The following is an 18,661-nucleotide window of genomic DNA, read 5'->3' as shown; positions in this document are numbered from 1 at the left end:
GAGTATATCAATTATTATTTTTACTTCAGAACTTTTTTTCTAGATGAACCGATTCTAGAGATTATTTTACTTGAAAGATTGCGCTTCTAATTCTAATTAGTCTAATTAAAGCTTTTCATAATCTGACCAGTGTTTTTATGATATCTTACATTTTTTTAAACTATATTTAATTGACTTTGATTATATTGATGAATTACTCATTTGATTTAGTTGAAACCGGTTTTTTTTATATATATATATTTTATATTTATGATTGTTGTCACTTCAATGGGGTTAGGTAAGAGGTGAGGGAGCTATTTCCAGTAGTGGACGACTGTCGTCCGAAAAAAAAAGCTCACGGCTCACCAAATGAAGAGCTTTATAATCGTAGAGATCAGAATGCTGTGAATAGAGTGAACATGGGCAATGTTGAGATATTAGATCGACGGCTGGATTGCATTGAAATTATATTTTGCCTTTTAGCTTAGTGTTGAGCTAGCTTTAGTTTAGCTTGCTTTAGTGTAAAACAAACTTACAGAAATAAGTAGGATAGGATTTTTTACTGGTGGTAGGACCACTTGTGAGTCCGCGCGGGTAGGTACCACCGCCCTGCCTATTTCTGCCGTGAAGCAGTAATACGTTTCGGTTTGAAGGGTAGGGCAGCCGTTGTAACTATACTGAGACCTTAGAACTTGTATCTCAAGGTGGGTGGCGAGTCTACTTTGTAGATGTCTATGGGCTCCAGTAACCACTTAACACCAGGTGGGCTGTGAGCTCGTCCACCAATCTAAGCAATAAAAATAAAAATAGTAGAGCGAAGTTTCAGCATTACAACACATCTTGGTCACGGCGATGCGTTAATTTACAAAGACTGCAATCGTATTCCACTATATATCCACATATATTTGCTAACTAAAATTAGAATATGTCTGCGAGATTTGAACTCTACTAAGCTGTACACGAATAAACAAACACTCTAATCACTAAAGCAATCCTTTTGCTGGATACCGTTTGTTCGATTCGAACCCAGCGACCTCGTGGCAGCCTAGGGCTACGGAAACCAGCACGAGGTGCGCGTTGAACATGTGCCGCGATTCGCGGCGCCGTATGTACTATTTTAACAAAATATCATGCAATCACTCACCGGAACCGATGCCTTCGTCTTCTCACGCCGTATCACTTAGGGAGAAGGGTATAGGGCAGGAATGGATAAGGATTAGCGATGATACAATACTTTAGCGTAGACCGTCAATATACAGGTACCGTCCCGTTCGAGAAGCAAGACAAAGTGACAGATGTCAAATCGCGACGGCACCGTGAAATCGCGACCCGTGTTGCCGTGGTAAAAATTCAAAAACTAACGGATTGGTTTCGAACACCATTGGTGAAGCTCTCCCTAAAAACATCTAAATGCAACATTATTCAGTTTTAAATGAGACATACGTGAACGCTACGAACTCCCTCATTACTCGTCTTTACGAGCGTATAAAGATCATCCCCTCGCATTCTACTCGACACACAAAATATTCTCGAAGCCAATTTAACTTAGTAGAAACTTGTTTGAACTTGCGAAAGATGTTCAATCGATTCCCTGACGTCTTTTAAAGGCATCGAGACTCGCAAGTAATTATACAAACATCCGATGACGATACGTGGAAAGTTTCTAGCGTGTAGCATCGTCGCCTACATGTAATAATAATAGTTTTTAGAATTTGAACATTTTTTTTTATTATTTTGAAGTCGTCGTGGCCTAAAGGATAAGACGTCCGGTGCATTCGTATCTAGCAATGTAGCAGTGTTCAAATCCCGCAGGCGGGTACCAATATTTTTTTTAATGAAATACGTACTGAACAAATGTTTACGATTAACGTCCATGGTGAAGGAATAACATCATGTAATAAAAATTTAAAAGTAAAAGGTAAGATCAAACTAACAAAAATCTGTAAAACCAAACTTACTATTACGGTTTTGTTATTAGTTGTAGCAAAATAATCGAAATAAACAAACAAAACTGAGATCCCTTTTAGTGAGAATACAGAATGTCGCTTATTTCTCTGCAAGGGCCTATATTTTTAGGACTCAATCGCCCTTATCCTATCTACGGTCATACATAATGCAAGAATTGCGGCTCTTATTATACTAAGACTATGTGTTCTGTCTTTAACAGGCACTTGACCAAGAAGTATGTATCTTTTGAAGATTAGTTTTTATTATCAGAAAACATTGAGTAGTTGTTTGGTCAGCAAACTAAGGTCATACGAATTTCGTTTTTAGTTTGATCTAAGCAAGGTTTTAAGGGTGGCCCAGCTATTAAACTATAATATTGAGACTTAGACCTCATGTCTCAAGGAGGGTCACAGCATTGACCTAGTGATGTATATGAGCTCCGGCTGTGATTCACGTGAGTGACGAAAAAAACCAAAAAATCATTTATTAGCCTCCCTATTACTTCTTTTAAGTAGTAGTAGTAGTTTTATTTTTCCAAATGGAAAGGCAAAGGTGTCGTACCATACAGCCTAATCTTTTATATATATTTTTTATTTTATGAAATATGATACTATGAAATGAAATGAAGTTGATTAATAATATGAAACATGACATGATATGAATTGAAATGAGATGAGATGATATAATAATAATAATAATCCTTAATCCTTTAAGTACATTACTTAAAGATTCAACGCTAGGCTACCGACTTCGCAGAGGAGCTGAGGCTATATCACATCTCTTGTTCATGGATGATCTCAAATTATTTGCTTCCAAAAAACCAGACTTAATGAGTTTACTAAAAATAACCGACAGTTTTAGTAAAGCCATTGGGATGGAATTTGGTGTTGATAAATGTGCGTTCATAGATGTACAGAGAGGTAAAGTTGTAAGCTCAGATTGCTTACTACTTAACCATAGTGTGGTCCTCAAGTCTCTTTGTGAATCGGAAACTTACAAGTACCTTGGTATGTTTGAAGTGCTGAATATTGTTGACGTAGATATGAAACAATCGTTTAGAGATCGGTTTTTTGGTCGTCTTATAAAGGTCTTAAAAAGCCATTTATCAGGCGGAAACAAAATCCGAGCGTTTAATGGTTGGGTCATGCCTATGTTAACATATTCCTTTGGCATACTAAGGTGGACGCAATCAGAGCTGGACGTACTGGACAGAAAAGTCAGGCGATTGTTAACGGCATACAGAATGCATCATCCACGTTCGTCTGTAATGAGGTTGTATATTCCTCGGAAATGTGGGGGTCGTGGTATTTTGAATGCCAAGGATCTACATAACCGAGAGATATACAACCTTAGGGAATATTTCCTTAAGATGAACGTGAATATGTATCGGGATGTCGTTGCAGTCGATAAGGGGCTAACTCCGCTATCCTTAGCTAACGGGAATTGGAAGAGGCTGAAGGTAGAGGGTATTTCAGATCGCATAACCGTATGGAGGAGCAAGGAGTTACACGGTAGGTTCTACCGGGCTCTCACAGGGCCTGATGTAGACCAATTAGCTTCCGTGGCCTGGTTACGATTCAGTAACCTCTTTGGGGAAACTGAAGGTTTTATCTTTGCAATTATGGACGAAGTTATCATGACGAACAACTACCGGAAATATATACTAAAGGATGGGACGGTCGACATTTGTCGGGCATGCCACCGTCCGGGAGAGTCTATTAGACATATTGTTTCTGGCTGTTCTCGGTTTGCTAACGGCGAGTACTTGCATAGACATAACCAAGTGGCTAGGATTATCCATCAACAACTTGCTCTGAAATATGGTTTTCTTGATTCTGCTGTACCTTATTACCAATACCAACCTCAACCAGTTCTTGATAATGGTCATGTTACGCTCTACTGGGACCGATCTATTATCACGGATAGGTATATTGTTGCCAATAAACCTGATATTGTGATAATAGATCGATCTGCGCGTCGAGCAGTGTTGGTTGATGTCACCATTCCTCATGACGAGAACCTCGTGAAGGCAGAAAAGGACAAATTAATAAAATATTTAGACCTGGCCCACGAGACTACCGCCATGTGGCATGTTGATTCAACCATCATTGTTCCAATAGTTGTATCGGTACACGGCTTGATAGCGAAAAGTTTCGATCAACATCTTAAGAAACTTTCGTTATCCAGCTGGGTTAAGGGCCTAATACAGAAAGCAGTTATCCTCGATACTGCACGCATTGTGAGGAGGTTTCTCACTCTGGAGTCCTAACCACTGGTGGCTTGTGTCGTAGACACCACCATCAGCGGCAATCTATTTTTATATAGTGTTTTTTAAAAATTGTATTTTTTATATATTTTTTAAAAAATATTATGTAATTAATAAGATTTTAAATAAATATAAATAATAATAATAATAATAATGTTTTTATTTCAAGTATCCATGACTCATATAAATTGTTAATAGTAGTTATATTTACATCACAATGAATTACTGTGGTAACATCCCATGGGAGATGGCACCACAGCGACCCATGTATATACAGTCCAGCCTGCTTGCGATCATGCTCAGGATACTGTTGGAGCTGGCCCTCACTCTGTTTACCAGAGATGCAAATATGCGATACTTTTATGCAAAATGATAATATGAAGTGAAATGAAATGAAGATGATTAATTTGAGACATCAATCAACTGGGATGAAATTAAATGAAATGAGATGAGATGACATGGGATGAAATATAATCTCAGTAAAATGGTGGTCATTTACTGAGATTTTTTCAGTGGACTTTTTGGAGGATCCCGAGAAGTTACGTCCAGCGGCTTTGTTTCTTTTTCCCACATTTGTGCACTGTCACAGATATTAAACAGTTAATAAACCACCGTTATTACACATTTAAACCTGAAGAAACACTAAATAGACAAAATAAAACAAATCACACAACTTCACTCCTCGCGTTCCCGCCAAAAAGTCTTACTTCTTTTAATTTAACATCGACATACCTTCTGAATTTCCAAACTGTAACAAAAACCTCGAGCGCTTCTAACATTCCCTTTGACAACGTCAATTTGTCAAGAACAGTTTAACATTTCAAATCGTATGTCAAAAAATAATAATAATGAAAAATACTTCTCTCTGATCTCACACGTCAGAAACAAACGAGTTTCAATTCATCAAATAGGAGAGTGTTCTAACGACTAATATTGCCTCTTAAGCGAAAAAATAAATGTGAAGCATATTCGAAAGTTACAAAAGAATTTCGTATGATGCGTGCTTACGTTGTATAGCTTGTTGGGAACGAGGGTACCGCGGGATTGGTCTGACGACAATTCCCCTTTTGATTTAAGTGAATGGGCCACAGCTACTTACCTGTGACGAAGCTTTTTGGGCTCTTTTTGATGTTATATTAGTTTTAAGCTTATACACGCTTGAACTTGTGACCTTTTCGGGTCACTTCTCTTCATGATTGAAGGTATTGGACCGGGTTAATGGCTTGATAAGAGTCAAAGGTCAGATGATCTTTCGAAATTCGACTAGATTTTTTGCTGTATTTAACCCAGGATATGGTTATTCCAAATCAGGCACTATTCTTCTCGTGAAAGTAATGGAATGAAATTTTATTCGTCAAATATTAGCTTGGAAATTTTTAATCACGAACGTGAAACAGGTGAAACCCATGGTTCGTCGTCAGGGAAATATTTCCGATGGTTTGATTGTGTGCGGCTAAAAATAAGGGGCATTTTGTCAGCCGTATTCCTAGCGTGATTTAATACTGCGTCCAGAGTTGAATGATACGACTGTGGCTGTAGTCATCAGAGAACACAGGATATACCGATGCCTGAATCTCGCTTACAACATTTTCAAGATAAGCTTGTTTAAATACAAGTTCCGTACAACAACATTCGGACCGTCGGTCTACCGAGCAATATCACCCGCTCGGTGGAAGATCTTTCCGTCGTTTAAGCCTTCCATAACAAGATTCCTATAAGCGTAATGATTGCTTAGCATTAGGTGGGGCTGTGAACACTGTTTGTACATCTAACTATATACTCCAAATAGTTTTGTGACATTTTATTTTGACATTGTAACTATACTAAGACCGTAGAACTTATATCTTAAGGAGGGCGGCGGCATTTACGTTGTAGATGTCTATGGGCTCCAGTAACCACTTAACACAAGGTGGGCTGTGAGCTCGTCCACCCATCTAAGCAATAAAAAAAATGTAAGAAAAAATGTAATAGCATACCTTCACCCGGTTCATTCACAATTTTTTTTTTTTTTTTATAACAGTAATTTTCCAACTATATAGATATCATCACTGTCAACGAAGCCATTCTTCGGACAATTAATGTGTAGTCTGAATTTCATAATCCTAAATAATATTTAATAATCCTAAATAATATCGTGCCTCTGTCTTCACTCCATAACGCTATAAAGATAAGCATTTATGACGTCATAGATTTTGTAATGGCTAACCATTACAAAATCTATGACTTTCCAATGTTATCATTATTATAATTTGTATGGTTTAATTACACGTTTGACTTTAGTATGATTGGGTATTTTTCCTTTATTGTATTTCGATAGGTTTTTTCATTCATTAAAAATATTCGTCAATTTCAGACTGCTTTTATTAAATCGTTGGTCGACCTGCCCGCTTGGAGTGATTCCATCAAATATACCAGTCATATAATATTTTTGGGTATCATACATATAAATCAAACAGACTAACTTTATTCACACTCTGATTTAATATGCCAATTTTACATTAATGCGTCTTATTCAACTGCCCTTCTCTGACCGCCTGCATTCACTTTTAAATATGTCTCAGCCGGCTATACTCTCTTGGCCGGTCACGTGGGTTAGTCACCCGACTTTAAAAGCAATCATTGAGCAACTAATAAACAATAATATTTTAATGGTTTGCAATATAAACCTCATATTTAATAATAATTCTTAACATGTACAGGACTCTATATAATCATATTAATATAAATAATCATAAACCATACAATATGAAAGACATAAACATACTTGATTTGTTATTAGACAAAATGTTACCAATAGATAAACTGTACAAATCAATTGTTCATCGAATTCAAATTTTAATTTTGATGTTGAAATGTTTTTTCTTGTTGGAATTAAATCGACGATAATAATTACAGTCTCAATGCAAACAGGGCATGCTTGCGATTCGTTTGCTGAAGACTAATTCTGTTTACATAATGTCTGCTTCGCTAATGCGTCGATTTTTCTCGAACGGTCCAAGTTTGAAGTGACGACGCTTTTTTTTTAACAAAATCGATACTAATATAAAAAATGCGAAAGCAAGTTTGTTTGTTACGCTTCCCACATTTGATTATTCAATTGCCAATCGTGAAGCTTTGCATATACGTTGTCATGGGCATAGGTAAGGATATATAGAGTGGTAGCCCAAGTAAATCCTCAGGGATTTTTTCTTGACTATGGCAAATGAGACCACGGATAAAAGTTAGTTTAGACTATTTGAAATTACATAATACCAGTTCGATAGCGTCATGTAGAAATATAAATGTAACATCCACTACCTAATTTAATATTCTTTGTAAATATAAGGTACATGGAAAAACTTTTTATCCGCGAATCTATCTACAATTCATTCTTGCTCAAACCCGTTCAAATCTTGGAATGGGATCTCTAGATATTAAATAGTACATTAGTTCCTTTGCAGGAAATATATCTATCTATCTACTCACACCCGTTTCTTCAACCACGTCCAACGTAACCACTTATGACATCACACTATTTGGAAACAGCTAAATTTTTATGACTTGTACCGTACTCATACTCAAGAGAGGAATAAATTGCGCCTCTGAGGACAATTTCCATGGATTTACAATCGTTTCTTCTTTTTTTTTTAACACAAAAGAGGCTCCGTTCGCTAATTTAACATAAAAAGCGATGGAGCGTGCTTCCTCCGGGCACTGCCAAGAAAAATAAGGAAGATCTAATTAAAGTTTTCGAATAATACTCTGGGTCGTTTGGGCGATGGTGTTCTCTTTGGCGAAGTGATAATCTCGATGAATTACATTTTCATTCGATTAGTCGGGTTGGATTAAAGAAAATGGATCCAGTTAAACGGATAACGGAGCTGATAATCCGTTCTGGCTAAATACCCTCCCGTTCTGAGGTTAGAGGCTGAAGTCTCAGTTGCGGATTGATCACAGCTTACAATAATTTAGGAACGGTTAACGATAAGTTGGAGTAAGTCGATGGAATTCTGATTAAAGTGTTCGAAATAGAACGTTATTTACCTCCCCTTGAATATACCAGTGTAAAACTTTATGACGTGCTTTATCTTTGATGACAGGACGAGATAAAAAAGGTAGAAAGAAAAAATATATGTACCAAAAGTGCCCAAATTAATGAAAGGAATCGAACGGAAGCATATATTATCTAAATTAATTACAAATTAAATAAAACAATGAACGCTCCATGGTTTTTTTTAATTGTCTTTGTAAGCGTACGAGAATATGGTAACACCTGATAACGAGTGTTTGCTATCGCCCATGGACATTAATAACGTCAAAGACACAGCCAGGCCGCTGTCTACCCAACTGAGTGTAACTGTTGCTCAGTTATTAGTAAAGATGTGACTGACAAATTAATCATTCAATTCTAAAGGATACAATTCTTCTTTTCTTGTTTCCAAGGTGCTTCTTCTATTAGTATTGACGTGAGATCTCTACCATTAAAAGCTGTAAAATAATATTGAAACGATAATGTTTTTAAAAAATTGTTTTACATATTTATACGATTTGTATACTTTGTTATATTTGGAGTCAGAGCAATGAACCAAAAAAAAATACTTTTTTTAATATAGTAGATATAACTGGAATATTTATTTACATTCCCATTAGATTATCAGAGCGAAACATATTTGATAGAAACTAAAAAAAATAGCGAGGTATTCAATCGTACTCCCAACCACAGAGTCTTCATGAGAAAAAATTGTAGCACACTGTCCGGAAACAGTAAACAATAAAACCCTTGACAACAGTGAACCTATCTGCCTAACTAATTCAGTCGTGCCCTTTTAAGGTTTTAAAAGTTCAACACTTACCCAGAATTCCCGCAGGGCCTTCCACTTACCCCTATTTCGACCGTTCCTTTTGAAGCATCAAGCCTGATTGAATTATGTCCTCAAAATTTTACAACATTTTAATTGCAATCAACTTTCTTGCTTCTTTGATGTACATTAACGAAGCGGTCTGAAATGAAATACAATGCTAATTTCTATAGTATTTGTAATTTTACTGCCACTAGATAGATTGTTCTTTTGCTCGTCCAATTAGTTCGACATTTTCGCTTAGGCCATCATTGAAATTTTTTTTTTTTTTGCATAGATAGTTGACCGAGCTTACAACCCACCTGATCTGAAGTGGTTACTGGAGCTCATAGACATCTACGATCTAAATGCGCCAACCAGCTTGAGATATAAGTTCTAAGGTCTCAAGTATAGTTACAACGGTTGCCCGACCTATCATTTCGGATCCTCCCGATCCACTAGCGGTGCTTTTAGGTACCCCAAGCACCGGTCATTGTTCTCGTCGAACCCGTCGCTTGTGACGAAGGGCTCGGCGAGTAAATAAACCCAAAGACACAGCCCACTGAGTTTCTCGCCGGATCTTCTCAGTGGGTCGCGTTTCCGATCCGGTGGTAGATTTTGCGAAGCACGGCTCTTGCTAGGGTTCGTGCGAGTAACATAGTCGGGCTTGAGCCCCGTGAGCTCACCTACTAGTTAAGCTTACGCTAATATGGTCTCTCTAGACCATCAGCTTAGGTAGGAAAAAAAATCTTCGTCTGGCTGTTTTTATCTATATATTATGTATATATTTAAACGTATATAAATATGTATGTCAGTCAATGGTACCCAAAATACAGGGCAATCCTATATTGAACCCGCATGAGCATGCCTGATTTATTCCCAGTTATTTTTATTATTGTTGTTATTTGCAGGGTCGAGGATACGACTACCAACCAGGAACGAGGTCGCGGGCTAGGGTAAGTCATTTTGTACTAACACATCCTCTGACACGTTAGAAGAAAGCATAGACTACAATAACGCAGCAGAAATTGGTACTTATGAGTACAATAAAAGCTGCTTATTCGCGCTTCCTTCATTCGCATTTTCACTATAGGCGGATTAAAATAAAATGCGATCCGATCCCAATTTTCGCAGCTAAAGATTTTTTTATTCGCGGATCTAATCAGCACATCGGTTCACACATTGATAAAAAGGATTCCAAAATGGAATCCAACCGAATATTCTTTGTAAGCGCGTCGTCAAATGAACTAATAAAAAAGTAAAATAAACCTAATTGCAACTATGCTTAAAGTTTGTTGTTAAATGATATCGCCACTGTATATACTTGTTTTTTATTTTGTCACCTAGGAACGTACCTATTCGCTATATTTCCACTTAAGTAAATTACCATTCCATATTCCCGGTTTCTGTATTTACCGCGTGAAAATTTACGGAACATATACCCCGCGAATAAAGAGCTTTTACGTATATGCAACCAAATAAATAAGCTATACGTCACAAGCTCAATCCGTGCTTTACCAAAGTTTCAATTGAATTGTATCATGTATTTTAAAGCTATAGAAAAGGAAGTGTGAAAGTAGCCCCGGTAATCAACAAATTAAAGAGCGGACGGTGAGCGTGGTATGGACATGTGATGCGTAGAGAGAAGATGCATGTGATTAGGAGATGTAGAGGTAGAGGGGGAAGAGGTCGACCAAAGAAGACATGGATGGAATGTGTGAATGACGATATGAGAGAGAGAGGAGTGAGTGTTGAGCTGACGGCTGATAGAAGAGAATGGAAGAGAAAAATTAGCTGTGCCGACCCCACCTAGTGGGATAAGGTTTTTTTGTTATTGCTTACATGTGTGGACGAGCTCACAGCCCACCTGGTGTTAAGTGGTTACTGGAGCCCATAGACATCTACAACGTAAATGTGCCACACACCTTGAGATATAAGTTCTAAGGTCTCAGTATGGTTACAGCGGCTGCCCCACCCTTCAAACCGAAACGCATTACTGCTTCACGGCAGAAATAGGCGGGGCGGTGGTACCTACCCGTGCGGACTCACAAGAGGTCCTACCACCAGTAATTACACAAATTTATGGTGGAGAAAAAGGTGGAGAAAAAGAAGAAGAAGAAAAGGTTTTTACCCAAAGCTTGAAAAATGATTTAATGTTATGATGCATACACGCTCATATCGTATCTTCAGTTATTGAAATATGTCGACTCCTGTCATACAATAAAGCGCACTCCGCCCTATAATGAACGAGCCGGCGACGTGTATCCTCGCGTCAAGTTTATTGTCGTTTGAATCGCTAATTAATACAATATCAATCACTTGAGCCATAAATTACACCTGGCAGATTTCGTAGTGACGTGAAGGCGAATGATCGAATGATTCAATCGAGTGAATTGTTATTTGATTTTATGACGTCATACTTTACAACAGGAAACATTTGAAATGAACTAGTGGTCTCCCGGTAGTCGAAATTCGACTATAATTAATTGAAATTATAAGTTTGTATATACACTATTATGATTCTAAAACTTCTACTTCAAACAATTCTATTTCTTCACAGAGTTCGCTAAGACTACGCTTTAGACAAATATTAATAAAGACAAACAATATTTAATCTATTCTCACTTTGACCACAGACTATAAGCATTAAGAAAAGTTAGACAATAAACAAGTAGTATGTATGCGTGTGTGTGTCAAATACATGGTAATGTGTGTAATGTTTTCTTTATTGATTTAATGTATCTTTTATGCATTATTTAAAAAATAAATTAGCATTGTGCACTGCTTCTGTATATTATCTATAAGTGTGGAAAATTTCATAGACCTCCGTTCGCGCAATTTTCGTAAAAGGGGTACAAAGTTTTTGCTACGCGTATCAATATAATTATTATAAATAATAGTACTTCTGTGTTATAAATATTTGTTAACGGATCAACGTCGCGTCATACATTGATGGCTATGATTGGCCAGCGGTGACGTGATATCGCACGAACCAATGAGAAATCAGGGAACGCAACAGTGACACCAATAATTATCATTGTCAAAGCAAAAATATTACACGAAGAAAAAAGATTAACGCGCATGTCAATTCTATTTTTGTAAAATAATTAAAACCAATTTAATTATTATCTGAAGCAGTAAAGGCATTTATTCATTTTCCTGGCCACCTCAAGATACCTCTAAGCAATAGACGCAACAATATTCTAACCAGTAATTTGTAAAATTTTCAACCTACGTAGTAACTAACGGACGACTGAAATTATTATTTACCGACACTTGAATATTGTGCTAACTGCCGCCCAAATTTCGATGAAAATTATTTGTAAAACTTTACGTTTCATTTCGCACAGTATTCGTTGATTTAATTTAATTAATAAAGGTTATGTTGCCATAATTTTATCGTGTAAGCTAGTCAGATCACGATCTAATTAATCGCCCCTCCGTTGAACTATAAATTACACCTGGCAACACAGCGCCTAGTCACGTGACCGGCTAACGAATTATTCATTTCGTATCGATCATTAGACTCTTTTGTATTTGTCGGTTGATATAGCGGATAATTTATAAATAGGCGTTTTTTTTTATTGTTTGTTATTGCCGATGTCCACGGGCAGTTATCGTGTCTCCTGATCGGGAAACCTACGAGCGTGTCTACTATAGATGTCTTAAAAAAATCACATTCACCATTAATATATTTTGTACCTCATTTCAATGATCTTGGAAATGCTTTGAATTAGATAACATCATATAAAAATAACTGTACGGAACAACATTTTGAAAATCTTATATATTAATTTTTAATTTTTATATAAAATTATTGTTTTTTTGTAACTTTTATGACATTAATTTTTATTTTATTCCGAGATTGTTGTTATTGTTTTATATTTTATTTTTATATTCTATGTGAAATGTTAATCAATGTAATATGGATTAAATATCTGAAGTAAATGAAAAAAATATATAAAAAATAAGGGATAAAGCACTCGTGCGCTCCAATGTAACGAGGCTACTTTGGCCGTGTTCAGATTCGCAGGCAATTACAAATATTTAAAATTTTACAAATGTCAAACATACTTAACACATGTTCACAAACTTCACTAGGCAGGAACAAATCGTGTAATTAAAATCAAATCAACAAAACTGTAATTTGCATAATTACTACACTATTAAGACACAGTCGAATCTTACACGCTATTTGAGAAGGACCGTGAGCTTATTGCTTATCTTTTTTTTTATTGCTTAAGTTTGTGGACGAGCTCATAGCCCACCTGATGTTAAGTGGTTACTGGAGCCCATAGACATCTACAACGTAAATGCGCCACACACCTTGAGATATAAGTACTAAGGTGTCAGTATAGTCACAACGGCTACTCCACCCTTCAAACCGAAACGCATTACTGCTTCACGGCAGAAATAGGCAGGGCGGTGGCACCTACCCGTGCGGACTCACAAGAGGTCCTACCACCAGTAATTACGCAAATTATAATTTTGCGGGTTTGATTTTTATTACAGGATGTTATTCCTTCACCGTGGAAGTAAATCGTGAACATTTGCTAAGCACGTATTTCATTAGAAAAATTGGTACCCGCCTGCGGGATTCGAACATCGTTGCATCGCTAGATACGAATGCATCGGACGTCTTATCCTTTAGGCCACGACGACTTCGAACTTCGACTATCTTATTCCCGGCTGTACAATAATAATGAAAGTGATTCAAGTTGAACTTGAAACTTATTGAAAGCTTTAACAAATTGTCTGGCGTATTCTACTCGCCATTGTACTACGAGAACGCCATTACGATCGTGTCTGATATCAGATTGGAACACAGACCGGGGCGTGTTTTTTCAATATCATGACAAGATCCTACGGAACAAAATAGGCAATGCTTGTTTAAACGTGGGTATTGTATGATTGTCGCTAAAAAATTTCGTAAGGAATTCGGTAGTTTGGAAATATGGTTTCGCCTTTAAAGAAAGAGCTACAGCTAACGTAATAGAGAATAATCACCGTCGATCATAAATTCGGTTTAGACTATGCATGAAAAAGACATGCTTTAGGACATATTGTAAATCCACACGGGTAGGTACCACAATCCTGTCTAATTCTGTAGCTGTCCATGCAAATTAATAGAAGTATGAAGAAATATGCTATTTTTTGTACGTTATTACAAAGTTAAGTCGTACACTGTGTGCATTACTAATAAAAATCTTACGTTACGGAAGTTTTTTCCCGGTTACGGTACCCCTCCGCATCGTCCCATAAGGAACTTCGTTCCAAAATGTTATCGAGCTTTTGCTTTCACAATCTAAAGGCGGGAAACGACATCCACGTTGTGATGACTATGGGCTCCAATAACCCTTTTACACTAGGAAGGGTGGTATGAACTTCTCTACGAAATAAAAATTCCTTAGTGTTTTACCTATGGGTCCTTTAAATCTATTCTCTCGGCTTAAAGAAGAAGAAGAAAATTTCGATAAATTTAAAATGTCTTCTACGTGAACTAAATCAAAATCAAGCGGCCCATAACCGATATTGAAAGAGGAGATATAAATCAAAAATATAATACCTATCCGCCATACATCAAAAGCTAAAACCCCATAAATTTTATACCCGACTCCAAGCGCTTGTGAAATCTTCGGTTCACTGTCTCCTACTAAAACAATTGGACCATAATCTTTTGTTTTAACATACAGGAAAGTAATTTGTCAAACGTGTGTATTCACCAATGATGAGGCAGATCCAAATCTGGACATAAATATTTTCTGTGACCCAAAAACCTTGTTAACAATTAAAAAATCACGGGCTCTTGAGTCTCTTTCTAGAATTTCCTGAAGTTTGTCTGTGGTATATTAACAGTACACTAACAGTAAAATGTTTTCGTATCTAGCTTCCTAATTGTTGGAATTCTTATGTAAAATACTGGTAGAGGAAAACCAAAACTGTTCAAGCTTCGACTTCTTAAATGCTGTTTATCAAGTGAAAAAAAAAAGTGTAACTTCATATTCAGTAACGGCTAGAGAAAATTAGGACTAGACAAATCCGACATGCTTACTCATAATATTAAGAAGAAAATTAAGCAAAGGCCAAATTACGGGACACAGGTGGACATTAGCTTAACGTAACTAGTAACTGGAGACCACGTACCGGTGAGCGCAGCGTTAGGCGTCCCCTTGCCCGGTGCACTGATGTGACTTGCAGTGATATGCTGGAGAAGATTTGTTGTGGAAGGCGGAGGCCCGTTCATTGTGGTGGACCATGAGAGAGGCCTACGTCCAGCAGTGGAGAGAGTTTGGACTAATATTTTGTTTCCAATTTTACTCTTCAAAATATTACATTATGTCCACCATTATATCTGAATCACGTGGAATACTCCAAGCAATAAACGTGACACACTTACAAAACAATGTCACACGAACATCTTCGTACTCACTATAGATAATTCATCACACATTCCTTGGATTGGATATTCTTCGTAACGAAACGAAAATATCAAAGAAAGGGGGGGGGGGAGAAGTAATTACGACGTGAGGCTTTGACCGTGATCACGTAGGGGGCGTAATTAAGGTAGGGGGTACTCCGAGCAGCGATCTTTTCCCTTAGGTGTGCTTTTGTACAATCTTCTCTTTGAGTTGAAACGCGGAGATGTATTTAGGTAAAAGTCTTGTGGCTTCTTTTATGAATGTAAGATTGATTTTGTGACTTGCCGTACTTATTTCAGCTGTTTGTCAGTATTGACAGACTCGATGTGACGTCGGCAATGTCGAATTGATATTGAGAATACCAGTCGTAGCCATGATTTATTTAGATGACGTTAAAAGTCTATCGGCTGAATGAGAGGTTTAATCACATTATAAATTTAACCCATGGTAGGATAGTTACGGTTTAATATGATTCATTTCTTCGAATTCCAAAAATACAACAAAAGATCTAACTAATTTAATCACCCGTGTTCCCTTGAGAGCCTATTAATGAATTATTGACAATGTTAATTACAATAAGCTTTTTGGGCTCCATTTAAATTAATGTTCAACTAGTGAGAACACAAAAAAAACCCGAAACGAAATCAAACCTTTAAATATTTACAAAACATCCCTTGATGCCAAATTTTGTTTCGACCTCCAAAAAAACCCTTGTCTTGTTACCAAAAGGAAACCATAAATAATTCATTAGAAAGAATATAACAAAGACAAACCCCGCAGGACTGGGACCAGATGATCCATAATCCTCGGTAAACAGGTTTATTAATGAGTGCTTCTAATTTTTGGGACAGCAGGGAATAGCATGTAGGATTTAAGCGAACGAAATGTAATTACAATACACTTTCTAATTCGGTATGAGTTCCATGGGGATTACGTTTGACAAAACCGTGACGGGTTTTGCTCACTCTCTCCTCTTTAGGGGTTCGAGTAAGACTGTTTTAGGATTTAAATGTCTTTTGTTTCGTATTAAACAGTTAATTAGAACGCTTTTTCTTTGGTCTTAATATTCTGAGTCTTATACGTTTATTTCGTGGTCGATATTTTGTTTGCTTTGCCTTGTTGTTCTTTTGATGGGAAATATCTATTATATTGTGTGATATTATACGTACATTGTTTCCGAAATCGAATGCATTAGTAGTGCTGAGGTTTTGCTCCGGTTAACTTCTTCGTTCGAAATCAGATCCATCCAGCTGTCACGACATTGGGAACTAATTTCAAAGTCTTCAGCTTAAACTGTGACGATCAGATCGAAACACAATATGCACATAAACAGTGAATAGGAGCTGATTTGGCGCATGGTACACCGTTTGCTGATTTGATACTAGTCGCCAACTACAAATACGGGTTTCTCAACTGATTTTTTATTTTATTTTATTTCTTTGATGGGTGGACGAGCTCACAGCCCACCTAATGTTAAGTGGTTACTGGAGCCCATAGACATGCACAACATAAATGCGCCACCCATCTTGAGATATAAGTTCTAAGGTATCAAGTTTAGTTACAATGGCTGCCCCACTCTTCAAACCGAAACGCATTACTGCTTCACGGCAGAAATAGGCCGAGTGGTGGTACCCACCTGCGTGGACTCACAAGAGGTCCTACCACCAGTAAATTAAATAAAAAAAAAATGCACAAACACCACGTAGGTATTAAATTTTAAAAGCATTTTCCCCCTCGACTTTTTCCTTAACAACCTAATTCGAGCGACGTTTTCGTTGTCACGACATAACATGAAAACGGCTTGACCGATTTGGCTAATTTTGGTCTTGAATTATTTGTGGAAGTCCAGAGAAGGTTTAAAAGGTATAAAAATATGAAAATTCTCGGAATTAAATAAAAATAACAATTTTGTTTTCCCTTTGACGTGTCCCCCGTCGGACGGATTCCTTTTGTTTGTTTTAAGTTTATTCTATATAAAAGTTTAGGTCTTTTATTTATCGATTGAGGCACTACGAAGTCTGCCGGGTCAGCTAGTATAATATAATTGTAGAAGCATAGTTCTTATATAGGACCATGCTCGTGGAAAAACGTTTCGCGTATTACGACAATATCTACCCAGTTTTAGATTTGTGCACTAAGCTGTTCATTATAATTCGATACATACCAAACTGTTTCAATCTACTAAGAAGTCCTTAATTTATCTTTAGTCTTATTGAATAGTCGAATACAAACTCGTATTGTTTTGAATTGTCATTTCCCAATCTCCCGTTCGAGCGGTTTACACAAAATAATTCCAGCGTAAATGCGTATTGAAGCGTGGAACTCAATTTGCAAGACTCGATTACACGTGCTGTAGGTATGCGACCGTGTAGTGAAAACGCTCGACCTATACCGAGCCAGTGAGGACTATAGTTAAACAGCTGGTGACGTCTTCGAATACTAAACGCTTTGTATAAAGGCTATAGTGAAGTGATAAGAGGAAGCGAAAACATTTCGTAATATTGTATATTATTTTAAATGACGCATTTTGTTTTGTTGCTTTTTTTTCGATTCGCTGGTAGTCTAGAGGCTATTTATTATAGCTACGCGCGAATGAGAGCTCACGGGCTCAGTCTGAGACACTTTGCTAATACTAGCCCTGGCAAGAGCAATGCTTCGCAGAACCTATCACCGGATCGGAACCGTGACTCAGTGAGAAGATCCGACAAAATCTCAGTGGGTGTCTATGGAGTAATTTGCTCGTCGAACTCTTCGTTGTAATTGACGAGTTCCAGCTTAAATATAATAAATAAGCAAAAGTAGAACCTTCCATATTTCTACCAGACTCGACATTAAATCTCAAAACTGGTGGCACAATATATACCCATATCTATATATATTTATCAGCCCACATAGGTTCACTGCTGGACATAGGCACGAAACTTTAAAATGTTTCATAGTGAAGAAGTCGAGTTATTATAGAGTTCGTCATTTTTTATTGCTTAGATAAGTGGCCACGTATCACCAACAACAAAAATCCATACCAATGTAGGTACTTTAGACTTTGAGATCATTAAATAAGGTACGTTATTGGGAAGGACAGCGTAATTAGTATTAACCAGCAGATTTAAAGTACTAATTGAAAACAGCGTAACTCACATTTTCCAAATTAAAATAAATTATCGCTCGCTCACCTAGCATTAACGCGACCTTAGTAAATTTGATATTGCTGAATCTCGTTCTATGTACAAGGT

General features: G+C 37.0%; 1 protein-coding gene across 10 annotated transcripts in view; it reads left to right on the top strand.

The window, feature by feature from the left end:
• Positions 1-18,661, top strand: part of LOC105841880 (disintegrin and metalloproteinase domain-containing protein 11) — a 576,915-nt gene that overhangs the window by 339,097 nt on the left and 219,157 nt on the right. For all 10 annotated transcript variants that reach the window (XM_062670757.1, XM_038013324.2, XM_062670755.1 and 7 more), the window contains one exon: positions 9,921-9,965. In XM_062670757.1, coding sequence (XP_062526741.1) covers positions 9,921-9,965 — 45 coding nt within the window. The remainder of the gene's footprint in view (positions 1-9,920; positions 9,966-18,661) is intronic.

This window comes from Bombyx mori, chromosome 10 (assembly GCF_030269925.1).
Source record: "Bombyx mori chromosome 10, ASM3026992v2".
In the NCBI taxonomy this organism is placed as follows: Eukaryota; Metazoa; Arthropoda; class Insecta; order Lepidoptera; family Bombycidae; genus Bombyx; species Bombyx mori.
This window is presented reverse-complemented; position numbering and strand designations above follow the sequence as displayed.